General features: G+C 32.5%; 1 protein-coding gene across 4 annotated transcripts; it reads right to left on the bottom strand.

The window, feature by feature from the left end:
* Positions 1-113: 113 nt before the first annotated feature.
* On the bottom strand, positions 114-27,948 carry LOC107443723 (proclotting enzyme). Of its 4 annotated transcripts, none has more exons than XM_087161739.1 (8): positions 27,589-27,948; positions 20,255-20,365; positions 17,711-18,085; positions 17,027-17,103; positions 9,922-10,043; positions 6,384-6,658; positions 3,123-3,268; positions 114-356 (listed from the first exon to the last, which is right to left on the bottom strand). In XM_087161739.1, exons 2-8 carry the CDS (start codon positions 20,355-20,357, stop codon positions 195-197), a joined length of 1,260 nt encoding a protein of 419 aa, XP_087017865.1. In that variant the 5' UTR covers positions 20,358-20,365; positions 27,589-27,948; the 3' UTR covers positions 114-194. The 4 variants fall into 4 exon arrangements, with proteins under 4 accessions (XP_087017865.1, XP_087017863.1, XP_087017864.1 ...); XM_087161737.1 differs by lacking the exon at positions 27,589-27,948 and adding an exon at positions 27,362-27,564; XM_087161738.1 differs by lacking the exon at positions 27,589-27,948 and adding an exon at positions 27,409-27,564.
* Between the last annotated feature and the right edge of the window lie 42 nt (positions 27,949-27,990).

The raw sequence follows: 27,990 nt of genomic DNA, 5'->3' as shown, positions 1-27,990 counted from the left end.
TATATATATATATATATATATATATATATATATATATATATATATATATATATATATATAATTAATAGTACATCTAGTTGTTGTTCGTCATCAATTGAAAATGCACTTATCAAAACTAACCGATGGTGTGACGATGGCGATAGTGTAGCACTCGTATGTTAAACAAATTTTTTAATTAGCTTAATTTTAATTTATTATTCTACCAAGTTTCTGGTCAACCAGTCCAAAAATTCTGTCACTCTTGTATATACGCCGGGATATCCAGGTTGACCACAAAGTTTCCCAAATGAAACGACACCAACCAGGTAATAGTTTCCATCTTTACCGACAGACATCAGTGGTCCTCCTGAGTCACCCTGATTAGAAAAGTTAAATTCCGATCAACATAAATTGTAACGCAACATAAATAAGTGGTAACACAATAATTTCGAACATAAATGCTTTGTAGTATAATTGTTTCAAACATAATTTTTTTTTTAACTTTAATACGAAGTAATGCGAGGGTTGCTATTTATATTTCTGGCCTTGGCAACAGTAAGTGTTGCTAGGCGACCGCAGACGATTTTAATCGAAAGTTTGATATTTTTAAACATAAATCCAGCAGACGATTTACCATTATAGCTTCATTTGTGTTGTTGACAGTAAATTGAAAAGTTCTTCTCTTTCAAAAAATGGAATTGAATCGTGAACATTTTCGTGCCATTATTTTTCATAACTTTCGACGTGGATTGTCAAGACAAGAGTGCTTCGATGAACTTAATTCTTTATTCAGCGATAAAGCGCCATCCTACAGCACTGTAAAAAACTGGTATAACGAATTCAATCGTGATCGATGTTCGATCCAGGACGAATCCCGTGCAGGTCGTCCAAAATCCGTTGTTGTGCCAGAAACGATCCATGCTGTGCGTGAACTGATAAAGCAAGATCGTCATGTGACATACCGTGAGATAGAGGCGTCTTTGGACATTAGTATGACTAGCATCAATAAAATATCGCATGAACATTTGAGCGTAAAAAAAATTTGTTCGCGTTGGATCCCGCATAATCTGACAAGCGCTCAAAAAAAGGCTCGTGTCGATTGGTGCAAGAAAATGTTGGAAAAATACGTTCAAGGTACATCAAAGGCTGTGCATAACATCTACACAGGTGACGAATCATGGATCTATGCATATAAGCCGGAAACAAAACAGTAATCAACTGTATGGGTCTTCCAAGACGAGGCAAAACCAACAAAAGTTGTTCGAGGAAGAAGCACATCGAAACAAATGATTGTCTGTTTCTTCGGCATTAACGGTCATGTGGCAACAGTGGAGTTAGAGCAACGCAGGACGATCAATTCCGAATGGTACATGACCATTTGTTTGCCAGAAGTCATCGGAGAAATTCGAAAAAAGCAGAAGAACAGGCGAATCATTCTTCATCATGACAATGCGAGCTCTCACACATCGACTCAAACAAAGGCATTTCTGACGGAGCGAAAGATCGAACTGGTGGGTCATCCACCGTACAACCCTGATTTGGCACCCAATGACTTCTTCTTATTCCCACACATCAAAAATAAATTACGTGGACAACGATTTTCGACCCCCGAAGAAGCGTTTGATGCATTCAAAACGCATGTTTTGGAGTTACCTCAATCGGACTGGAAAAAGTGCTTTGAAAATTGGTTCAAACGCATGCAAAAGTGTATTGATCATCATGGAGAATATTTTAAAAAACAATAAAACCAATTTCGATCCTACATATTTGTTTTTTCATTATTAGGCCAGAAATATAAATAGCAACCCTCGTATAATAATTTCAAATATTAATAAGTAATAGCATAACAATTTCATAAATAAACAAGTAGTAACACAATAATTTCAAAGGTAAAAGTTTAAAAATCTGTTAAATAATAATATATGAAAGTTTGAAACATGTATCAAAAGAGCTTATCAGTAAAAAAAAATATTCTTCGACTTTTGAAAGTACTTCGGATTTTGATAATATATTTTAATCACAGGTAAATGTAGCACATTGTTTTGCTAAGTTTGTACAACAAAACAACCAGGCGTGCTTTAAAATTTAGACTAACGGAACACGATAGGTATGCCCATTACGAAGAATGCGATAAATCATATATCGCTGCACATTTTAAAATATTAAGGTACTAATTCAATTTTAATAATGCCAAAGACATTTCGCCCCTGTCACATCAGCTCATCTTGATGCCCTGGAATCTTGTTTCATTCTTAGGAGGGCTGAATCCCTTGTTAATGATATGTATTCCCCACTACCTCTCCATTCCATCAAGAAATGCATTTTGACCTGATTTACCTCTTGAGGCTTCTGCAGTTTTTTAAATTTTGTTTTTTTCTCCGTTAATTTTTTTCATTTTTTGTTTCACTCTTGGCCACTATTACAGTTTTGTTTCTCACCTTTATTGATAACTTTACGCTTTCTGTTTCAAATAGTCCCGCAGTGGACTGATAATAACCACACGATTCGCAGAAGAACACTGAAGTCAAACATAACTGGCTGTGGTCAGTAAGCATGAGAATGACCAGTTTGATCAACCTGAGTAGGGACCTTACGTACAAGGTATCGGTCCTCGTTAAAATTTTCTATCGAAAAGTGCTCGACTTCACGCACGGGTCGTCGAGATACCAAAGTAGGGGAGCCATCCCCTCTGCAGAGGATCAAAATTGCGATCGCATGTCATGGGATCATCCTTAGGGATGTTTTCCAGACCGTCGCCTATAGCCTATTGCGCAGCTCTAGTGCGACGCAAATAAAGTACCTACCAACCTGTTTCAAATATTTTTGTTTTCCTCATTCAACTCAGGTGAGTCTTGAGAATGGGTGCCAAATTATTAGCCCTCGAAACACGTCTGCTTTCTCTTCTATCTTCCTAATTTTGTTTTAGGCAAATGAAGTTTTAACTTATCAATTTAACGGCGCTTATTTTCCGTACGCACCTTGTAGTATTCCAACTTTAATTTTTAAACTTTAAAAATAATGCATAATATAATGCAACTCTTTAAAGATAATAAGTAATTTAAAAGGGTTTAACTTTAAGCGTAATAAGCAACTCTAAGCGTAATACGTGGTTCTGCAAATCTTTCTTTTGGGCAGTCAATTACCTGACATGAGTCTTTTTCTCCCGTATCGACACCTGCGCACATGTAGACCGAGGTGATGTTGACTTCCCTTTCATAGGCTTTTTTACAAACTTCCTGACTTTGAATATCGAAGGTGGCCTGCATCAAAACATCACTTGATGGACCATCTGAGGAAAATAAGAACTAAGTTTAGAATATGGAATCTATGTAATGAATTTCAAAAATAGTAACAAAATCCACACAACAGTTAAAAATATATCTTTGAATGATTGGGTCAGTTCCGCGACTCAGAGCTTATAGAGCCCACTCCAAATTTTTTCAACTTTTGAGAAGTTTATCGTTTAACGGATGATGTTTCGATTGATTAAAATCCTAGTTTTTACATGTCCCGCAGTGAACTTATAATAAAGACAAGGTTCCCAGTAGAACACCGAAGTCAAGCATCTCTGACTGCGGTCAGTAAGCGGGTGGTGGATCACTTTGATCAGCCTAGGGACCGAGGGTGGTCGGTATCGGTCCTCGTTAAACTGTTCTACCGTATAGTGCTCGTCGTCATGTGCAGACCCGCTGGGCTACCAAAGCAGGAGAACCATCCCTTCCGTAGAGGATCAAAATTGTGATGGCATGTCTTCAGATTATCCTCAAGTATGTCTTCCAGACAGTCGCCAATAGCCTATAGTGCAGCTCTAGTGCAAAGTAAATGAACAACCTACCTACCTAGAGCCCCTGAATTAGACAGGCCTACTTATCATTTATTTTTAGAGCAAAGAGCTAACATAAGCACATAACATAACTAATACTAGCATAACGTTAACTTGCGAACTTGTTTGCTCCAATATTGCTTGATAGGTCAGCTCTGATAGTATAGGAGCCTTATATCTACCTAGTTTTCATGTGACGTCATTATTCATTTAATAATAATTATTTATCAACATTTTAAATATATCTATAAGAAAATTATACAGAAATAAATAAATTAAAATGTTACTATTCATGATTTTTACAAACCTAGGGAACATTCCTACTGAATGTGGTTTGATCGTTCTACTTAAAATGCACCAATCAAATTCACAATTTCTATACGTAAATTTCATATTATCATTTTGATGAAAAAGTGACGAAAAATACTGTTGGTGCAACGCTAAAAAAATATTTTGCATTAAAATCAAAAGCTTATTTTCAATACGTATGAATTCTACACAAAATCATTTATTTATAACAAAAAGAGAAAGAAGGAATAACTTCACTCGTGTTTAAGATGAAATCAAACCGATTAAACTTGTCAGTTTTTTTTTCGAACGGCATCCTTAAAACAACTTGAAGCGTGCTCCAAAAGCTCCGTGTCGAAAAACAGACCCATTATAAAATAAAACAAAATATAGTTTTAGGAACCACGTTTTTTAAGTATACTAAAAAGTAAAGAATAAATCTAAATTTTATCCACATTTGAAACGAAATATAAAGGGAAATTATGGATCTGTTGTTGTTTATTGCTTATCGCTAGTGATCAGCAAATACAACAAGTCCATAACAAAGTTCACTCTAGGGAAAGCAAAGGACTAGCAAAGGATGGTTCAAAAGGCCTCAAAAAGACAGTCCTAAGCAGTCAAGATTGAGCTCAGGTGACGCTTGTACGAAAGAGCACTCGAAACACTTACAAGGGAGACTAGGGAAGTGTGACTCACCAATTTTGAAATAAACTAGTGGGATGTATGCCTTATAAGGAATAATTTTAAGGGGCAACATTCGTTTCGGCCCATAGAAGATCCTATGAAAGATAAAAAAATAATTCAATATATAGAAAGATCGGTATTTTATTACTTCAATGCAGATTATTAGTTATTGTAATTATCTCATACTCCAATTAATTTTGTGGTACTTTCACGTACTATATAATGCATATTTATTGTCAAAATTGATTTCGAAAATTTTATGTATCTGTAGTTTTTCAGAAAAACCTGTTAGATTAATTTAAAAAAAATTGGCATCAAATTTTGCAAAAAATTTTTTTCAAAACATTTTCTAAATTAATTGGAGTATGCAATTGCAAATTAATTAACCAATGATTAATTAATTAGCAAATTAAATGATTGACCAATTAATTGGAAATTAATTGGAGTATGAGATAATAACAATAACTAATAGTCTGCATTGAAGTAATAAAATACCGATTTTTTTATATATGGAATTATTTTTTATCGCTCATAGGACCTTCTATGGGCCGAAACGAATGCTGCCCCCTAACATAATTCCTCATAAGGCATACATCCCACTAGTTTATTTCAAAATTGGAGAGTCACACTTCCCCAGTTTCCCTTGTTAGTCATTTTATTATTTACGTCATATGTTTAATATGGCCATTCATGAGACGGGAAATGGTGGTCTAATCTAGCGCAATCAAAGCTCAAAGAGCCTCGAAATGAAAATGATGGATTTCGATAATTATAAAATATGTAAAACATTATATTACAAAAACAATTATTTAATTGTTCTTATAATTTAAAGTATGGATCTAGATATATTTGTCCTTACTTGGAGCTATTATAAAAATAAATAGATAAAAATGTGATCTAACCCATATAAGGTAGGTATGTAATTTATTTACGTCGCACAAGAGTTGCACAATGGGCTATTAGATACGGTCTGGGAAATATCCCTGATGATGATCCGAAGACATGCCATCGCAATTTTGATCCTCTGCAGAGGGGATGACTCCCCTGCTTTGGGAAGCCCGGCGACGTGCACGTGAAGTCGAGCACTTTATGGTAGAGCAGTTTTTAACCAGTACCGATACAGCGCTACCTCCGTCCCTACGCAGGCTGATCAGAGTGGTCACCCAAACGCTTACTGACTGCTGCCAGTGATGCTTGACTTCGGTGTTCTACTGGGAACCGTGTCCTTATGATCAGTCGAGACTCTAACCCATATAAATCCAGGGCTCAGGGCTGGTTTGACAGCACTATGACGAATAAATGTAACTTTATTATTTAGCAATGATGAGCTATTCTCACTCTTTACATAAAGTCAGATATATGGAATAAAAAAAATGTAATTTAAAAGGAAGAAAAAAGAAATATTAATGACCCACTTTGAAGTCACAAATAACACCCGATTGCATTCTTGGGGGCTGTTTTATATTTAGTTACATCTTGATGAAAATGACACAATTCCAAATGGTTACATGGGTTAATTTGACCACTGGCGCTGGTTAATTTGACCATAGGTTAATTTGACCATTAGCCCGCTTTTCCCGAAGAGTGGTTTGACTAAGAATTTACTTACTAAAAGCTGTTGTTCCAAATCCAATAACAGTTCCTTTTCTTCCAGTTAAGTCTTCGCCTCTGAGACTATCATAAGGCAAGCAAATGGGAGAGACACGTGAAGTGAAAGGAACGGCTCTATTCAATCTGATAACAGCTATGTCATTCCTGTACGTCCTGGGATCGAATCTTTCATGGCGACGGACACCATCCACGCCAACTTCAATGGCACTAGGATCATTGCTGGAAGCGACATTATGGGCACCAAGTCTAATGCTCAGTTGACGAGGACTCATCCTGTTAAATATATAATCTCAGAATTATATAGTCAAACTTCAAGGGTGTTCCGTAACAACTGATCTTATAGTACAGGATGCACATAAAATAAGGCGAGGTGCTTAAATCCCCTGTAACAAATGAAGTACAGGGCGGAATGGAGAAAAAATGGCGTTCTTAATCAGTTGAGAAAGTGATGTCAATTTCCAAAAAGTAACAACAATGATATATAATTAAAAAAAAGTCGCCGATATGAGAAAATTTAGCGCTTCAAGCGCTTCAAAAACTAAATGCATATTTTTCAACTGAAAAAAAAATTTTACTAAAAAACTCCAACATTTTCTATTAGTTACAAATGTACTCCACTATCACCACTATTTATGATCTTCCACTAATTGCATATTGAGTTTAGAGTGCGGAATTTCCTCCTACGGGCGATTTTTAGTATTATTAGTTTTTAGAAATAGCCGACCGGCCTGTGTAGTGATTAGGGAACTGCTCTTGCATCAGAAAGGTTCTGGGTTCGAATCCCGGGCAAGGCATGGATGTTCTTTCCTTCTCTGTACTATCTGTCTTTACTGTGGGAGCAACGTTGGCCCACCTAATATGAGGAGTAGTCAAAAAATATGCCCTTCAGATCAGGGCTAAAGAGAATACAAGGGCTAGTTCACTCCGCTCTTAGAGCTGAAGCTACGATTTCCCTCGTCATGACGTCACTGTGTCCACAGATCTCGGACATCGCAAGCAAAGATATGATAACTTTGCATCTTTCTCTTTGTAAAAATAAGTTAGACTTTTTCTGGTTATTAGCCTTCAAACTTTACGTAATTAACACATTATTTCCGTTCATAAACATAGTTCCAAAAAAAACTTTCTTGGTTATTATATTAAAAAAATACCATTTTAAACTTATAAAAATGTTTTGCTAGTTGGTGAAAATGACACGATAAATACTTTATTTTAAAAAGTTCAGTTTTAACTTTAACTATTAAGAAAAATGAAGGCATATATCGACACTTTTTTTATCTACATATTCTTTTATGAAGATAAGTTAAGTTAGATTTAGAATCCCTGATTTTAAAATATGTCGTTAATAGCAATTTGTTCATACTTAATCATTAGGAAACATCAACCTTAAACGCTAATTACTGAAACAAAATAATAATTTAGGTTCATAATGACATTAGAAATTTTACAATTGTTTATAGACATTTAAATTTACGATGATATAATTCATAGATATTTAAATTGAAGAGAATATTATTTTTAAAAAAAATCATAAATATTTAGAATAACTACATTAAAAAAAATATGTTATGAAATTAGAAGAATTTCAACTATATACTATATATTTTATTTATACTCTTTACTTACATTTTAATTTTCTTTGACTTTACCTATTTTTTAATTCTTTTCACCTGCCTTTCTTTATGAAGTAACGAGGCGGTTTCTATTTAGATAATGAATTTTTATAAAAGTTCTTTACGACAGAATAAACGTATTGCTGTTTTATATTAACTGTGCCATTTCGGAATCCATTCTTTACATAGTTGTTCATTTACTTTAGGGAACACGCGAAAAATTATACTTTTTCCTTTTGTTTTTATATCAGAATTTTTGCAAGTTGCAAACGCGCAAACTGGCATTTCGATAATAGTTTTAAATTCTTGTAAATTCACTGCAAAAACTAAGGAAAGTCATTATAGAAAATAACAAATGTCTTAGAATATCTCGCAAAAAGAAATGCTCCAATATTAGTTAGAGCTAGTAAGGGCGAACGCTCCGTTCTTGAAGTAAAAGTGCGAGCTTTGCGCCAAAGTGACGTCACTAGAGTGACGTCGGAGGATCGGCGCGGCGAAAGATACTTCAAAGGAGTGAACCAGCCCTTCTATTCTCTTTAGCCCTGCTTCAGATGACTTAAGTCATTTCCCATGCGGGCATTGGAAAAAAAATTTTTAGAAGTTTAAACCACATTTAATCAAGGTCATCATGTTCACCAAATTTATTTTCATCATGTCAGCATGCGCTATAATGCTTTAAACACCTCACGTTACTTTTTGTGAACCCTAGTACAAATTTATGCTCTTCGTCGCCATGAAGTCATATAACTTTGGTGTTGGAGTTACGGTCAACCGTAACGCTAAGCAAAATATCTCGATTATTTTTTTGGATATACCCTTTATCAAGGGTGGCTTTATATCTATTTGATTATTGCAGTTTAGGGTATTTAGTGACTACGGAACGCCGTATATTTATTAAAATTTGAATGCAGAAGTATTGAAGGGCAGGAGAATTAAAGGCGTCTCAATCTTCTGCGCATTTGTAGTAATTAATAAATGAATTCGATATTAGTTTTCTAATCTAAGTAAGTGGATATAAAATAAAATTATTGTCATTTGAAAATTAATTAAAATTAATGATGTTTGAAATCAGTGCTATATTTTTAGATTTAGGGATGTCGAGTTCGATCCTGGCAGACGGCAAAACAACTGCCGCGTATATGAAGCAAAATGTATATTAGATCTGTCGAGGCTGCAAATCCTCTCGTTGGTCCTGGTGTTGAGCTTTGGAGAGCACTATCCAAGTCACCCCCCTGGGATCAGAAATAAACGGCATTCCTACCATGGCTGTATAAAAATAGAGTTCGAAAAATAGGGCTAGGGCCTTGTTTGAGTAACGTGATTTGCTATATGATTAACATTTATTTTACTTTATAACCGTCATTAAACAGCTGACCCAATTTTTAGGTTTACGACTATTAATGTTCAACTACGTATCCTTGAAATTTTGAATCCAATTCAGAAGACAAGGGAACTCCTGGATCAAGTATCAGTAGAAATTTGCTTTCATGGAAGACTTTTTGATAGAACTAATCCGCATTTGCCTTACATGGAGAGGAGAACCACGAGAATTTCCCACGGTTAGCCTGGCGGCTAGGAAGAGGATTTTTACCCATAATCCGACTACCACTTAGGATATTTCATGTCAGCACTGTGGTCGCTGCAAGCCGGATGCAGAATTCATATCGATCAGCCATCTCTGGGATTCGAACCCGTGTCACCTCATTGGAAGGTGAGCACTCTATTCCCTGAGCCATTGCGGCTCATTAACATTTATTGAGCGAAATTAGGTTTCTGATATGTTTATATCATTGGAGTTAGAAATATCTGCAATCTAAGTTACTATGAGGGTGCTAAAATTTGCCTTGTGAAATCCATCACTTTGCTGAAAACAGAGTTAATTCCGAACCAGCAATGTTAATAATATAAGTAATAATAACTCACGTAGTTGACGACCTGCCAGTGACGACGCAGTGAGCAGCTGTCACCACATGCCTGTTAGTGACAAGGGCACCTCCACAGTCAGGACTCATGACACCATTTCTTTTTTCTACAAACACAACTGCCTGGAGAAATGAACAAATTAGAGAATTTTGCCGCAAAATAACTAATTGCTTAACACAAATGAGATGTAGAGATTTAAATATGCTAACTGACTTGAACATAATCAGAAAAACTGCTTCAAGCGTTGAGCCATAATATCGTGAAAAATTCGCTTGCAACCTTATTAAGGGGCCAAGTTGAACCATGCTACCATTCAAATTGAACCATAACAACGAGTAATCATCTTTAAGAAGGTTTGAAAAAACGGTACTATGGTAGTAGCAAATTTGCACCATATTAAGGTTCAACACACTTCAATGTTTTTAACAGTGTAGATAAAAGATGAGATATGGAGAAAATGATAAGCTAAATGATATCCTTGCGTTATAGCCTTTGGAGAGCCCTGGCCTCCTTCAGGTTTTTGAATCATCCTATTCGATTGGTAGCCTCTTTCTTGTAGTTAGTAAAAGGATTTCAAGCCCTCTTCTGTCTGCTCTTTTTTTCTAGATTTAGGTTTTCTTCTAGATCTTTCCACTCCTGGCTTTCAACCTAATTATTTTTGAATACCTTTATCCGAGTGCATTTTTAGAATATGCCTAAACAAATGAATTTTTTTATTCCTATTCTTGATACAATGTTCAGTTTCTTATATTTAACTTAAATCTCTTTATTTATTCAGATCCTCTAATGTTCATCCTTACAGCTCCGGTAGTCAGTTATGGCATCACTCGCATAACTTTGCGAAAAGCTGGGGGTGGTGAGCTCGATCCTGGCAGCCAATGGAACAATCAGGGTGAATACGCATCAAGGTTTCACATCAAATCTGTCGAGACTGAAAGTTGTTGGTTGTGGTGTGGAAGTTTGGAGAGAGGGTTAACAACTCGGGCGCTGTCCACGTCATCTGCTCGGGATCAAAATTCCGTGACTTTCCGATCATGGCTGTTAAAAAATAGAGTCCTGAAATGGGTCAGTTGCTAAGCCATGGTTGGCTGATATGTGTCCATCTTTGTATATAGTGATGAAAATCTTCCGTAAAATTTTCCTTTTACATACTCTCGTAAGATCAGAATTTCTTTTAAGTGGGTTAAGAAGTAGGTTCACGCCATTTTTTAGAATTTTCTGAAAGTTTAAAGTGCGGGAATATTCTATTTTCCTACCAGTTCCGTTGTCGTTCGACTCGAATTTTCGGGCAAAAGTTGGTCGATCTTCATCCAGAGACCAGAGCTGTATTTTGAGGTCGAAAATTTCATTTTTAAATCATGGGTGGTTCTTTCAGCCACGGTGCTCTCTCCATGCACAGCGCAAATGTCACGGTCAGCTTTTGTGGTCTTAAAACTTTCATTAAATGCAAAATTAAATGCATTGTAGGATGAAGTTTTCTCATTCGTTCAGCATTAGCCATTGTTGACCATAAATCTGTTTTTCGGTGATGTCTGCTTGCTTACAGCTTTCTTAGTTAGCTAACAAAAGGAGTTTTTCCCCATTCTTTCATATTTAATTCTTTTAATTCGTTTTATCAGTTAAGCCCAACGATCACAGTAGATGACATGTAAGGGTTATGTCACCGATTCAGTATTTCTATAAAGTTATCTGAAATCACGGGTTTATTTCGGTTAGAATTTTTGTCGATTATAGTTTATAGTTATGCTTCTGAAACGTATTTCCATAAACTAAATAATTTAAAATAAATTGGTAATCGAAACAAAACAAAATAATCTATGTACTAAAATGCAAAGCTGATGGAGAAAATATATTTATTTGTTTAGGGGTACGTAAAAAATCGCTTTACTATTATTGACGCCGATAATGCTTAATTACCCTTGGCAACAGGTATTGCTGGTATCTGTTGCCAAGAATTATATGGTAATTGGTGCTATTTTAAGATATACCAAATAAAGTAAGGTACTTCGTAGGTAGGTACTTTGTTTACGTCTCAGTACAGCTGCCCAATGGGCTATTGGTGGGGGTCTGGGAAAAATCCCTGAGGATGATCCGAAGACATGCCTTTGCAATTTTGATTCTCTGCAGAGTGGAGTGCTTCCCTGCTTTGGTAGCCTGACGACCTGCACGCAAAATCAACCACTTTTTATTCGAACAGTTTGACGAGGACTGATACTGCGAATCCTTGGTCTCTACGCAGGCAGATCAAAGTGGTCACCCATCCGATTACTGACAGCAACCAGTGATTTCACTTCTGTGTTCTACTGGGAACCGTGTCTTTAAGATCAGTCCACTGCGGGCTTCAACTGAATTAATGTAAGTACCAAGGTAACTATACTATAAGTAATATGGTACTAATTTTTTTACAAGTTCCCGAAAGGAATATGTGCTGGTGGAAATTGCTTGATTGTGATAAATTTTGTCTAGCAATGAGTTGGCCTCGAGCAATAGCATTTTTACTGAATGATTTTGGATACAGATAATCTTTGTTTTGATGAGATGAACTTTTAAAAATAAGTTTTTATTAATCTTATTACGTAAAACTACCGAAAGGGCAACAAGTAATATTAAATTTCAAAAAAATTATCATCAGTAATGCTTATATTTTAGCTTTACTAATTGTGTTTAAATGTCTTTCATTTTTGTGCATGAGTTAGTAATGTTGAGAAATACCGACTAATTCATCAATAACTTTTTTCACTTCGTCCGAAGAACTGGTCTATTCAGTAATAAAAATTTCCAAAGGAGTTGGTTCATTCTGCATCTATCTAAACTATCCATGTATTATCATTAAATTATAATAAATTATTACATTTTATTTGCATCACTACCCCGAATTATTACGTTTATTTTTGAAGAAATAAATTTGAAAGATACGTGACTGTCTATAGATGCAATTAAGCTATTATGAATATTTTAATAACATAAACCAATGATATGAAATTCAGAAAAAATTTGTGTAGCTGTTTATAACATCAGATTCATCGATAATTCCGTCTGCTGATACATAAACTGATTCTAATAAATATGTTAGTAACGTAAACCAATGGTATGAAATGAAGGAAAAATTCATTCAAATGCTTATGACATCAGATTCACCAATGATTCCGTTTGCTGATATATAAACTGATTCCAATGAATATGTTAATAACGTAAACCAATGGTATGCAATGCAAAAAAAATTCCTTCATCTATTTATAACATCAGATTCACCGATAATTCCGTTTACTGATACATAAACTGCTTCCAATGAATATGCTAATAACGTAAACCAATGGTATGAAATAAAGAAAAAATTTGTTCAGCTGCTTATAACATCAGATTCACCGATAATTCCGTCTGCTGATACATAAACTGATTCCAATGAATATGTTAATAATGTAAACCAATGGTATGAAATAAAGAAAAAATTCGTTCAGCTGCTTATAACATCAGATTCACCGATAATTCCGTCTGCTGATACATAAACTGATTCCAATGAATATGTTAATAATGTAAACCAATTGTATGAAATAAAGAAAAAATTCGTTCAGCTGTTTATAACATCAGATTCACCAATAATTCCGTTTGCTGATACATAAACTGATTCCAATGAATATGTTAATAACCTAAACCAATGGTATGAAATAAAGAAAAAAAATTCGTTCAGCTGTTTATAACATCGGATTCACCGATAATTCCATTTCGGTGAATCCGATATTCACCGATAATACATAAACTGATTCCAATAAATATGTTAATTACGTAAACCAGTGGTACGCAATGCAGAAAAAATTCGTTCAGCTGTTTATAACATCAGATTCACCGATAATTCCGTTTACTGATACATAAACTGATTCCAAAGCCTTTGGTAATCAGGTAAATACAGAGATGCCAACTGCTCCGGTTTCGACAACATATTCTAAAAAGCGGTAGAAAACTACAAACTCAAATTTGCAGATTTTAGGCTAAAAATTAGAGTTCACAGTATTATTAACAGTTTCACAGCTTAGCTGGCGTAAGACATATGCCCATGAATTATTTAGAAACAGTGGTAAAGTAAAAATCCTATGAATCGAATTTACTAAACCAAGAAACATACATTAAAAACTACCACTCGAAAATATTTATCCGTTGTCCGGAGCAAGTGGGCATCTCTGTAAATAGATAATTTAAAAATCAGTTAATTCCGAATTCAGGAGTCAAATAAGTATTTTAACTTTTGTTTGCTTTCATCATCACCTCCAAATTATTACGTTTATTTTAGATGAAATAAATTCAAAATAAGATGCATGACTAAGTAGAAGTGATTAATCTATTACGAATATGCTAATAATATAACAGTTAAACCAACGCTTTGAAACGTAGAGAAAACTCTTTCAGCTGTTAATGACACCAGATTCTTTTGATCTTCATCGTCAACTCCGTATACTGACATATGAACTGATTCCAAAGATTGAGGTCGCTCTGTAAACAGAGAATCAAAAAAACGTTCAAAACCGAATACGGGAGACTTGAGACAAACTTGAAGTGTTTTTAACTTTTTAGCAAATCGAAGGAATGGAATGAGGTACTCTGATATGTCCCCGGCAGTGGACATCCAGACAACGCTGAAAGATACCAGGAAATCGTAACCATGGCAACAGCATATGTGTTGAAAAAGAGCGTTTATGTTTAGATTTGGGTTATTTAGAGGGTAACGTCGTTTTTCCAAAGTGATTTCCAAGTGTTGAAGAGGTATGTAGTCAACCAGATAAGTTCTAAAATCATTCTGAATTGTAGCTCGATAAATGAGACTCATGTTCACTTTTAATTGTGGGCACATTTCTTGCATGCGCTTATATATCAATGGTGATATACCATTAATACGAGCTGGAGAAGTACCCTCGCATATTATGTCAATTAATGAAAGGTTCCTAATAGAGCGAAATTGGTTATTGTTTAGATCAAATAGTAGTTCCATACTTTCTTCAAAAAATAGAGAATAATCCACTTTTATAGTTGTTAAGTTCGTAAAGTCTGGAATTGGCGGCACACGAGGCGCCATATAGACTTTTTCGTGCCAATCTCTTACGAATCCTGTGAGAACTATCATCCGTAATGTTCTCATATTATTCTCAAAAACTGCTGAAAGTATTTTAACGGCTCTTTCTTTTCTATAAAAAGTATTGTAGAATTCAACAGTATTCAGCGAGTGCTGAGTCCTAATAAAGCTCACCGTCGCGTTAACCAAATTTGAAAAATCACTTTCGCTCAGAAATTGATGAAGTCTATGAGTGTTTCTGAATCTGAGAGAAACGAGTTGACATTTTGATTCGGTTAAAGCTTCTAAAAATAGTTGCAGTTGTTCTTTGGACTTGTCGATTTTCGATCTGAGAAACCTGTCTAGTGTGCTGCTGTTACCTACAATTTCGACGTGCCTAAACATGCATCCAAATTTTCGAGCAATTTCAATCTCAGGGAAGGTTACAGTTTTTGCTGCAGAAACTGATGCATTGTGAAATAAATTGTAAGTCATTTTCTTCCACACTCTTGGAGATCCATACTCATTAGACCAGTTTTTACAGACTAAGGACATGTTCAATCGGTCAGTTACATTCGAATAGGCATAAATAAGTTCCAAAACTGGAGGTGGAAGTTCAGACCAATTTTCAGAACTCCTATGGAAACATTTTGAATTTGGCATTATTGTGTTTTATAAACGCATTCGGATTTTCTTTCTGATAGCTTTGTGTTGCAAAAGACATTTTTAATCAAGACAATTTTATTCATTTTTTATCAAGACAATTTTAATCAAGAGGAAATTTAAATTTCAAATTCATGTTCAAACGAAAAAATTCTATAATTTAACACACACAGACATAATTTTAATTTCCTACCTAATGTTGATATAAGTTTGATTGAAGCACTTTTTGTTCAGGTACAATGCATTTTTATTTAACAACATGCTTAGGCGAATCAAAAATTATATGAAATCCTAGTTACAAAGGATATACCCTTTGTTTTATTCATTTACTATTATTTCTGTACAGTGCACAGAATAAAAAGTTGAACAATTGAATAACTTTTAATCTAATGATCAGATTTTCATTCTCTGAAGTAGAATTATAATTATTTTGAGGGATAATACAGGCATTATTTAAGATACGGGATAAGACTCTAGAACAATTTTTTTTTTGATGGCTACGGAATCGAACTCCAGGAGCTTGATACTCGATTCCGCTAAGACCCACCAAAGAACATGTAAAATGTAGATGCTCGTAAATTCTATAGATTCAAAAGTCCTGTGGTCTATTACTGAGCAGTACCACAGGCACAGGGATGTAAGATTCTTTTCCTTTCAGACCCCTGTCTAAATTGAAGAAGTGGCTTCTCGAATGAGTGGTGCTGCCATCTATCTGCGATTTTTCTGAGCTAAGACGTACTTTTACCCTTGTGGTGCTCTCTTGTCAAACTAAAGTCCCACCTTTCTGACCTAATTCACAAAATGGCTAATGGTTGAGGAGTTTGGGTTGTCCAAGTGTCATTAGAATCAACAAAATATGTTGGGGATATAAGTTTAGTCCGAAGAACGGCCAAAACATTAATTAGCGGTTCTTAATATTCATTTTTGCTTCGGCATATTTCATCAAATCTCTGGAACTATTCAAGGGATTGAAACAATTTTTGAGCACAATTATTAAATTTGTTAATCTAAAGATAATTATTTTCAAAATATATAATTAATAGCTATTTATTATTGTATATTTTAATAATAATCCAAAAATGTTTGAATTATTGTTTGAAGACCCAAATTTTTACATTACTTTAAACCATGTAATCGTAATTGACAAATTCCAATATTTGTACGGGATTTAACAAATAGTTTTCGAAAAATAAACAACGACTTTTGAACTATTTCTTTTTTAAGTAATCAAATGAGAGCAATTTAACTAATTTTACAGTGACTTGTTACTGTTGCTAATCTCATGATAAAAAAAACTGAATTAGGGAAAAATGCTTTACAATAATATTTCCGTGTAGTTTTGAAGAAATGATATGCAGCCTAGAATCGAAAACCTAATATGGATAAAACAGCTTTACGTACCATCCAAGGCCAACTACCAGGATCTGCCTCTCTTCCACCAACAACTCTAGTATCAGTAGCATTGGATATACCACAACCTGAAATTTAGAATAGATTTAATATTTTACGAAAAGCATTGAATATATCACAACCTGAAATTTAGAATAGATTTAATACTTCACGAAAAGCATTGAATATACCACAACCTGAAATTTATAACCTAGAAAATATCTTGAAATATAAATTTGATATACATGATATTTGATATACATGAAATGAAATATAAATGTTGTATTTGTTGTGACAGAACATCATATGGATTTTGAACTTCTAACCCATAGATTACTACAAAGAATTTTAATTTATAACCTAGAAAATATCTTACAGTTTGTAAATCCATACAAATATAATATATTTGTAAGCAATAAAATATCATATATTAGAGGAACCGAAAAGTAATGTCGTTTCGGTGCGTTTGATATTGTTATCAAGATTTTATTTTTAATCAATAATGTATTCACCCTCGTAAGCAACAACCTTTCAATGCCGGATCGAAAATGAATCAAAATGGATAAGAAAATGGAATAGGTTTTTAAGACTAGCGAATATTTAATGCGCCGAAGCGACATTACTTTCCGGTCCCCCTTATAGATTTTAAATATGTAATCTATAGAATATCAAATCGATTTTAAATTTTCAACTTACGAGCAGGTAAGAAACTTGGTTTTAGTAAGTTTTCAGGGGGTGGTCTTCTTGTGGTAGTAGTAGTAGTAGTCGTGACTGTGGGTCTCCTAGAGGAGATTCGTCTTCTCGTAGGGGTAGGTGTTCTTCTAGTGGTTGTTCGTCTTGTGGGTGGTATGCGGGGTTCACCTGTATCTACACCCTCTTCTATAGCACAGCATACTCTGGGTTCGCTACCTTCAAACCCACAGATAAAAGGTTGTAATCGGTTGTAGTTGGAAATTCTCCTAAGAGATGGGCACCCTGTCAACCTCATACAGGTACCACGATTTCTAATTGGATCTATACAATCATATTTAGCTGTAAATCTGTTTGTTCTGTCATCATCTTCGAAAATTACTGAAATTAAAAAAAAAGGATTATTTATAAATTTCCTCAATGCTTTTTAATCAAAAATTTTATACAAAGTTTTCTGTAAATACCATTCTAAAAGCATATTTTAGGGATTCTTGTCATAAATGCAGTAAAAAAAACAAACATTGGGATTGCAATTTAATATTTAAGCGAGGAAAACAAAACGCTATTGATATCTAACAAATCACTACTGTGATAGGCGGGACTAGGAAACCAAGATAAATTTCATTGCTGGATGAAATATAAAAATAGTCGAAAGGCAGTTATTATAAACACTCTCAAGTTTCCTCAGGCAATCAAATTGGTTTTCGATGCTTCCCTCTCTACTGCCGTGCAATTGAAAAAAGAATGTTTCACAATAGATTTCTACAAAAGTGACTTGACAACTATTTTCTTTCTATTACTAACGCTATCAACGTTAGAATAAAATTTCAGAAATCATTAATTAATTTTTGAATATTTTTTTTCTTCACAATACGTAGTTTACTATACCAAAATGCCAAATACTTAAAAATCTTAATTTCGAATTTTTCTATTGCACGGCAGACTAGCGGTTCGATAAATTTCGATAGCGTTTTGTTTCTTTCTGGCCTAAATATTAAATGACATCCCCTAATGGTTAGTCTTATTTCACACAATTCTTAAATAGGATTCTTAAAGTATATATCAAAGGCAGCGATTACAGATCATCCTCTATAATATGATCTTGAGTAAATTCTTGAGATTTCTTCATTGATAATGACAGATGATACCATATATTTCAAAATCAGACATAATTATTATGTGTCTGAATAATAATTTTAAGGTCGATACACTCAACCATTATTTATTTTAAATTTTTCGTACAAAAAAAAGCAGAAAATTTTTTTTTTAATTTTTTTTATAATTTTTTGGAAAGTAGTATTGAAGGCAGTGAATCAAATTTAACCATCGCAATCATAAGTCTAGTTATGAGCGTCGTATAAAGTTTCTTCTTAATATTTATAACTTCGAATCAGTCATGGATATTAGTTAAGACACAGCCATATATGGTATTAAAAAGCAATATCATAAATATTTACTTCGCTCGGTAATGGTTGCTAGGCAACTAATAACAAGAAGTATTGAGGAACAGTGAGTGTTTTATATAGTGTAGAATAGCATTGTGATTGGTTCGATAGCAGATGAAATCAGAACTGCAATGGCTCTGGGGATAGAGCGTCCGCCTTACAATACCGGGTTCGAATCCCAGCGATAACTGCTCGATACGAAGTCCGCAACCGGCTTGCACAGACCACAGTGCTGACGTGAAATATCCATAGTGGTAGACGGATCATTGGTTTGAATCCCCTTTACCGCCAGGCTAACCGCGGGGTGATCTTCCTCTCCATGTAATGCAAATGCTGGTTAGTTTCATCTAAAAGTCCTCCACGAAAGAAAATTTCTCCCAATACTTGATCCAGGAGTTCCCTTGTCTTCTGGATTGGGTTCAAAACTAAAACGCTACGGAGTTGAATGTTAGTAGTCGTAAATCCAAATTTGAGTCGGCTGTTGTACGACGGTTATAAAATAAAAAATAAAATAAAACTATGAATCGACAAAAGCGATTTTATTGGAATAACATATCGATAATTTTAATGAAAAGCAAGTAATAAAAAATAAAAGTGAACTAATGAAAAATAAACTTTTATAGTACAGTTGAGGAAAAGTTGATTCGTCTTTATTAATCGAAGACAACGTAACTTTTTCTTCAACTGTATAATAATATTCCTTATTTAACATAAACCTATACAAACATCACGTTGTTTACTAAATAATACAAAAATAATTGCTGTTGTTATTTGTAATCTTTTAAAGTATGACGCAGGTGCATAGGACCGTTAACTCTAAGAAAGTAAAAGGCAAGAAGGGGATTTGAATAAATTTCCTTCTTGGTAAAGCCAAAACATTCTAGAATATGTTTGCCAGAAACCTCTGGATCGCGGCATTTTTCTTATAAATGGAGAAGATTGAAGTCGTGGAGGAGGGAAACAAAATTAAATAAATATAAAATCAGATGTTTGAAAATAAAACATGTGATAAAAGCAAGCTAAAAGATTGTAATAAAATGTAGAATCCATTTTAATAAAATCAGCATTTTAAGATGCATCGCAAAATATTTTCAAATGTGCTTACTTTGTCTCTTTATCCTTTCACAGTTGAATACACTTGCAAAATATAATAGAATATAAACTTGTAAAAATGATTTTTCTAAAAAATTCGTCATTGCAGCTTGCATAGAAAACCCTAAAAATTTAATAGAAACAAATTAATGAACTACGGAAATATTGTTGACACAAATTTTGGATGCACAATGAAAATTAATCAACATTGATTAAAAATAAATTATAAAATAATTCTAAACAAATTGTACAAACTAATTATAAATAAATTGTATAAATTGATAAAGAACTACATTTTTAATTAACTCATATAACTGATAAACAGTAATAAACTAATTAACAAAACTTAAGGAAAAATTACAGTAAACTAATCAACACAAAGATATGAAAAAAGTAGAATACAGGCAACTATAATAGAAAATAAAAGACAAATTAAATCTTCATTTATGTGAATGTGTGTGTGTTTTTAAAAAAATATGATTCATGCTTATTAAATTATTGTGCTCTACAAACTTTTTTCCTCCAATGCCTATTTTTTCCCTCCAGAATTTTAAAGAAGTATTAAAATAGTTTAAGAGTTCATTAACATGTCAGTGATTAGCCGAATTTTCAAAACTAAAACGTTCCTTAAAGAATAAAAAAATGGATTGGTGAGTTTTATAAAATCAAATAAAATACGAAAACAAAAATATATTGTTTTTGATATATGAGTTGAATGTCACTATCGTATAAATGTCATGATGTGCAACTGAATTCGTTCTAATCACATATGTATAAGAGTAGCTCCTGACCGTTCAAAACTTACTAGAAATTTTAAATTTTACTATGTCATGTACAAAACTATGTTTTTCAATTGTTTTAATTGTTCTTTATTTTCAGATTTCATTCAAATTTTGCCCAGTTGCTGTGGCTTGAATCATTTTTGGGCTGGGATAGCCTGGTTGGTAGGGCGTTCGTGAGAACGGGAATTCGAATCCTGTTGGCCGAAGAAAACCCGTGTATTACATGGTGACTAGTGCACGTTAAATCTGTCGGGGTCAGAAAGTCCTCCAAATTCCAATAACAAATCTAATACCTCTGGGGGTACTGAATTGGAGATTGATCGTTCTTTGGTATAGGTTAAAATTACGATCTGTGGATGGATGTATGAATGGGTCCGCCCTATAAACGTCTGTGACGTATAGGTGGGACAGAAGTCGAATTCTTGGCCATAGATGGCGCCATTAAAAGACAAGAAACGCACTCTCTGCCTTAAATTCGTTTGGTTTCCCAAAGCAGCAATGGAAACAACAAAAGCAGCAGAATCATTTTTTAACCCTAAAATTCTGCAACATACTTTTTTTTCAAAGAAAAAATAAATAAAAGTCAGCTTTTGATACTTCTGGTTTCTCTAAACCACAAAACAAGTGGAAAATCCTTTTATAAAACTTCATTACACCCTATAGAGATTAGTAGTACGAGCTGTCTTTATGCCTTAAAACATTCCAGTTATACTATTATTACTTCGAATATAATTTTTTTATATGTTCCACATAATATAGTCAAAACTCTTTTAATGATTAGTTTTATGATATAATTTAGTGATATAATGTTATGACGTAATGTTATGATATAATTTAATGATTAGTTTACAGTCGGGGAGCTCAAATTGTCCTTCCAATGTGTCTTTTATAGGTTATAATTATCTGTTTTTTCAAAGAATACAATTTCACGTTATTGCAACATAATTTAATGTCTCATATTTGAAATACTACGTTTGGAAGTTGAACTATCGTAACTATGGGGATTACCTTAGAAAAGCAATAATCATAAATAAATTTGAAAAAAAAAACTCTCCTTTTAAATCCTCTACTTATTCAACTTCAAAAAATGTGGTCACGGATATTGTATTTACAATAGAAATAGGAAGGAATTAAATAATATCGCTTTTTCTTAAATAAGTTGTAGGTTATTATGTACTTTAATATCATTATTTTTACGTAAAAATTAATTTTTTTTTGACAGGAATAGCATAATAATGTTTTTTAGCACGGTTGGTGTTGATAGCTAATAATAATTTGTTATAAATATTATTTGATGTAAAATCTCGGCAAATATGAAACAATACCATCAATTGAGCCTCGATAGCTCAGACGATAGAGCGTTCGCCTTCCAAAGAGGTGAACCGGGTTCGAATACCAGCTATAACTGGTCGATACGAATTCCGGATCCGGCTTGCACCGACCACAGTGGCGACGTAAAATATCCTCAGTGGTAGATGGATCATGGGTTAGAGTTCCCTTGCCATCAGACTAAGCGGGAGAGGTTTTCGTGGTTTTCCTCTCCATGTAACGCAAATGCGGGTTAGTTCCATCTGTAAGCCCTCCACGAAGGCGAATTTCTCCCAATGCTTGATCCAGGAAATCCCATATCTTCTAGATTGGGTTCAAAATTACGCTACGGCATTGAAAATTAGTAGTCGTAAATCCAAAGATTGGATCTGCTGTTCAACGACGTTAATAAAATAAAATACCACTAAGTTGAAGAAATGATTTCAATATAAAAACGAAACTGTTGTTGCCAATAATATAGATCATGTCCAAATATCTCAAAATCAATTTTGGCACAGTTAATAAGAAAAGGAAAAAAATAATTGAGCATTGAAATTACGATGGGGAAGGTGTTTCTACTTAGTGTTTAATATGATCTACGGTTAAAAGAACATTTTAAAATTAACTTGATTTAAGAAAGAATGAATTAAATATTAACGGCATTTTTTAATAATTTTAACGCACTGCCAACTATCCAAAAGAATAAATGATTTGTTATTCAAATAAAATTATTTTGGTAAAAATATGTCATTAATTAAATAATTAAATGAAAGCTAAAATCAATCAACATAACATGATTAAAAATTATTTTAAAAGTCGAAACTTAACACATATTTTAATTAAAATCTAAAAAGAAAACAATGTTTTGTCTAATTATAAAATTGGTCAGATGTATAGATTATAGAAATAAACATTTATACTAATTTAATTTGTTTTCTCCAAAAGTTAGTCTGACTAGCATAGAAGTTAGTTCGTAGTTCAGCATATTTACTAGTTTAAAGAAATTGTGTATTCATAGGATTAATATATGCATGATAAAATACAATCTAATGATAAAAAAGCAACTTTACTAAGAATTTCAAAGAAAAATAAAATAAAAACCCAAATTATTGTGACTAACACATATCTTTCAACAGAATTGTTATTGGTGCTAATACTGAAACAACACGCCACGGCAATACAGAGAATAACATAGATGCAACGGAGAAAGATATTAAGCGGGAATGATACTTGAAAGAGGCTAACATAATTGAAAAAGCAACCTGAGGGACACTGATATCCGACCAATATCTTATAAATGTCATACAGATATTGCAATATTCGAGTGATATCATTTAGATATTATACATTAAGATATCGCGTGATATCATTAAGATATATATTGGAGACGTTAAATCTTCTTTTCAATGTAGAAAAAATGATACAACAGGAGCAAATGGCAAATGCATGAAAAAGCATAAATATAATTATCATTATTATGTTTATCATAATTATAATCAATTATTATAATTATAAATAATATTCTTTAATTCCTTCCCATGTTCAAGACTAATTAGGATTGTCACATTTAGGTCTATAAGTTAGAGCAATCGAAAAAATTTTTTTATCAACATATTTTTTTTTATTGCCAAGGAATGCACGAAGAAACTTATCTATTTCATTTATTTTAATTGATTTTCTGCTTCAAAAGCAGAAACATAATTCATTTTATCCGTATATATGAAAAACTACTTTAATATTGTTCTCTAAAATTTTTAAGAATGATTTTTAAAAAGTAATTTGAGAAACTTTAAATTATGCCTTTTCTGATTTAAAAATGAATGTTAAAAATGATTAAAAAAAGTTTTAAGTCTTTTTAATCTTAAAGGAATAATATAGTAACAATTTAAGAAAATTCCTTTTTTTAATTATTAATTATTTTTACTGATATCTTTAAAAAGAAAGTAACGATTAAACGCCATCGTTGTAAATCATATATTTCATTTCACAACACAATTTTGAATTAAATACTCACCTTAGTTTTCCTTGATGACTTGTATACCTGTCTTTCTTCACTATAAAATGCTAATAGAATTTGTGACATTTACCAAACGATTCTGTTTTAAACCATTTGAAATTCGTCTCAATATATTTCATTTATGATATAAAACTATTAGAATATTCTATAAAGCGAATTCGTGTGTAATTGTGTTTTATAATCCTAATTCAACTTTTTTTTCCTCAAAAAACCTAAGAATTATCATTAAATTCCCTAACCGCTGTTACTAACAGTAGAGATATTCAAGGACGATAAATTCTTGTGAAGGAAAACGAGTTTTCTTACGAAGAAAAAAATTATCTACTATTTTCGTCTGCTACCACTTAATTGTAATGCGTTTATGGATTACTCATTTTCGGTGATTTATTTCAGATGAAATCACGTCTTTAATATGTAGTATCTGTTCGAAATTTTATCATTAATTAGCTGTCCTACAGTTTATGATATTTAGAATCGTACAGAATTATCTTATCTACATATACAGTAATAATTAAGGCAATCAGACGAGATTATTTTACGGAATCCATAATACTTCATTCTTTTTGTTTGTCTGAATGCAGCTTAGAATATCCTCTTTTTCTACTCTTTCTGACGTAAAATATTTTTTCAAAAAAATATCAAGACGATAAATGTATAATGGATATTGAAAGAACTCTAAAAACTTTCAGCATTCAAAAATTTTTTGTGCGATTTTGGAAACATTTTAAATATACTACATGCGTAATTTTAACACAACACATAGTAAAATTTGAAAATGTATTTAAACTCATACCACATTCATCTTTTAGAGAATACTTTTTCGACACAAACTAAGAGTTTCATTGTTTTATTTTTTTTAAATTTTGTCAATGACAATACATAACAGGAATTCGTTTGATAATGTGACATTTTATATTCCTCACAGAGTGATTCTTTTCATTATCTAGAAGAAAATTGAAGATTTTGAATTTGAGTTAATTAACTTGCATTCAGCAAAATTTCAGCATTTACATAAGAATACTTATTTTCTGGCATTCAATGTAATATTAGATTTTGATAGCTTTTGTACATTTTGGATTGATTCCCAACATTTTACCATTTTTTAGACTTTTTCATACAAAACTAGAAATTTTTATGCAGAATTTGTTTAATTTTGCAATATATTCATACATTTACCATAAAGTACGACATATAATTAGAGAATTGCAACTTATGCATTATTCGGTTTATTCCAGTAAAGCCTGAATTTTTTTAATGTCTTGATGCACGAAAAACTCTTATTAAAAAAGTGATTTTTTTTTTTAACTAAATGAATATTTTTTTCCGTTAGGTACAAGATTTCTGAAAAGAATAAATAACGTTTGCTTGACGTGTAAGCAGTTCTTTTTCAAATCAGAAGAATTCGCATAGAATTGTCACAATTCCCGTGACACATATGACACGATAGGGATAAAATGAGTTAACATAAAAATATTTAAAATGCTTAGTAATATTTCAAAAAGTACTCAATTGTTAAATATTTTTATTTTCTAGTTGCAGAAACATGAATTGTTTTATTTCCTCTTCCAGTGCTAAATCTTTTTCAATATATTTTAAAACGCAAAATTTTTGATTAAATGCTAAAGTAATTTTGATTTAATTCATAAATACACGAGAAAAGTTATGAATAAATTTTAATTTGGTAATTAAAGAAATAGAAAAACCTTGAAAATTAGCATCAGACAATGCAATGTCTCTTAAAAATTATTAGTTCCTTTTATTATAAAATTTGAATAACAAAAAAAAATTAAAATCTGCAAATTGAAAAAAAATGTACAACTAAAAGATGCGCATTTGACATGAATTCATCTCAAATGTTGGAACTTTAAGTGATATTTGCAAAGAAAATTAATTACCTGTAACTAAGATTACTAACTTTAAATAATATTTGCCAAGAACACTTCGCAAAGACTAAATACTTTATGATCTATAGACATAATGATCTATTGACATTATGATCTATTGACATTATGATCTATTGACATTACGATCTATTGTTTTGGTCTATTGGTCATTTGAAAAGATGCTTAAAGAAATCTTACGTAAGAGGAAAATAAGTCAATAATATAAATGAAAAAATGTTTTTTAAAGGAAAATATAATAAAAAAAGAAAGAAAAAAGAAGTGAAATCGATGGAGAATTATAGTGCTGATTGCTATCATTGACTCACCCATTTAATTTAATTTCATAGAATTTTTTATATTAACTATTTTTAAATAATAAATAAATATGATTTAATAATAAATGATAAATAAAATAATAAATAAATAAATATAATAAATAAAGATAATATAATAAAATAAATAAATATGATTTTAATTACAAAATAATCAATAAATTTAATGAATGAAAACTATTTTTTTTTGGGGGGGGGGGAGTCTGCAGAGATATTTCTTCGCATTTCACTTTCAATAATAGCAACTTAGTTAAAATTTTCGTCATAATAGTAAAAAAACAAAAAGATGAAAAATTATACTTTCTTTTTCACTAAAAAAAAGCTTAAGTCATGAAAAAATATAAATAAAACCTGAGAAGTACCTGCTTTTAATTAGAAGCAGAAGACGGTGAACTAGGCAAACGTTTTGGACTCTAAAATTTAAGGCACATGAGAGTCAGTTCAGAGCATGACTACATTCTAGTCAGTTAAATTTTAAAATTGTAATAATTTGTGACATTTTATTTCAGCTATTGTCGTAATTTTATAATTTAACTATTTTCGTAATAATGTTATTCAATATTATCTTTAGAATGTAATAATTTACTTTTGCAATTTTAATTCGTTATCTTTCAAAATTTCAGCATGCTGCATAGGAAACATTTAAAAATGTATCGAATAGATTTTGGTTTGTAAAAGGGGCTAAAATTGAGTAATAAAATTATGTATTTTGTAAAAATTTGGAAAAATTCTTTTCATTTGAAAAAAGAGTAGACAGAGAGTCATTATAAATAATAGTGTTATATAATATAGTCTTACCAAGGATAAAGAATCTCATCTAGTGCAATAAAAAATCAGAAGCTTACCAGATAAAAATTAATTTTCCACCACTGTAATTGCAAATTTAAAATATGCGTTCATAAATGCAAACTGTTATAAATTTAGAATCGAGGAATATCCGCTACGAAGCGTGGATACCTTAAAAAAAGATAAACTAATGGTTAAAACTAAAAAAATAAACTTAAACTAAACAATTGTTTACTTACTGCTCAGTGAAGACAAGCGAGTTAAGAACTGACAAGAACATATCCTGCCGTAGAATTCCGGTTTCCGAACGATAAGGCACCGGAAAAGCCCGTCGTGACGTCACATTAAAAGAAACTACTGAATGACAGGTCTGAAAAGAACATACCTGTGGTATACAATATTCTATAATGATAACATTAAGTGGACACAATTATCTCGCCAAATAAAAGAGCGACGGGGCTTTCCTCAATCGCCAGCAAGAACTGGTGACGAAATTTCAAGGTCTGGTGGTTCATCAACCGTTTAGCATTCGATTTTTTTCTCGTGTTTTTCGGAGTTCTGAAAATGACAGCTCGTGTCATGTAGCCTTCGATTTAGATTCGATTAAGCCCACTGCTCTGATTTACAAATCATCTTGGGAA

Source organism: Parasteatoda tepidariorum, chromosome 4 (genome assembly GCF_982258835.1).
Source record: "Parasteatoda tepidariorum strain Cologne lab strain chromosome 4, Ptep-v5.0, whole genome shotgun sequence".
Classification (NCBI taxonomy): domain Eukaryota; kingdom Metazoa; phylum Arthropoda; class Arachnida; order Araneae; family Theridiidae; genus Parasteatoda; species Parasteatoda tepidariorum.
Note: the sequence above shows the minus strand (reverse complement) of the source record. Positions and strands in the feature narration are given on the sequence as shown.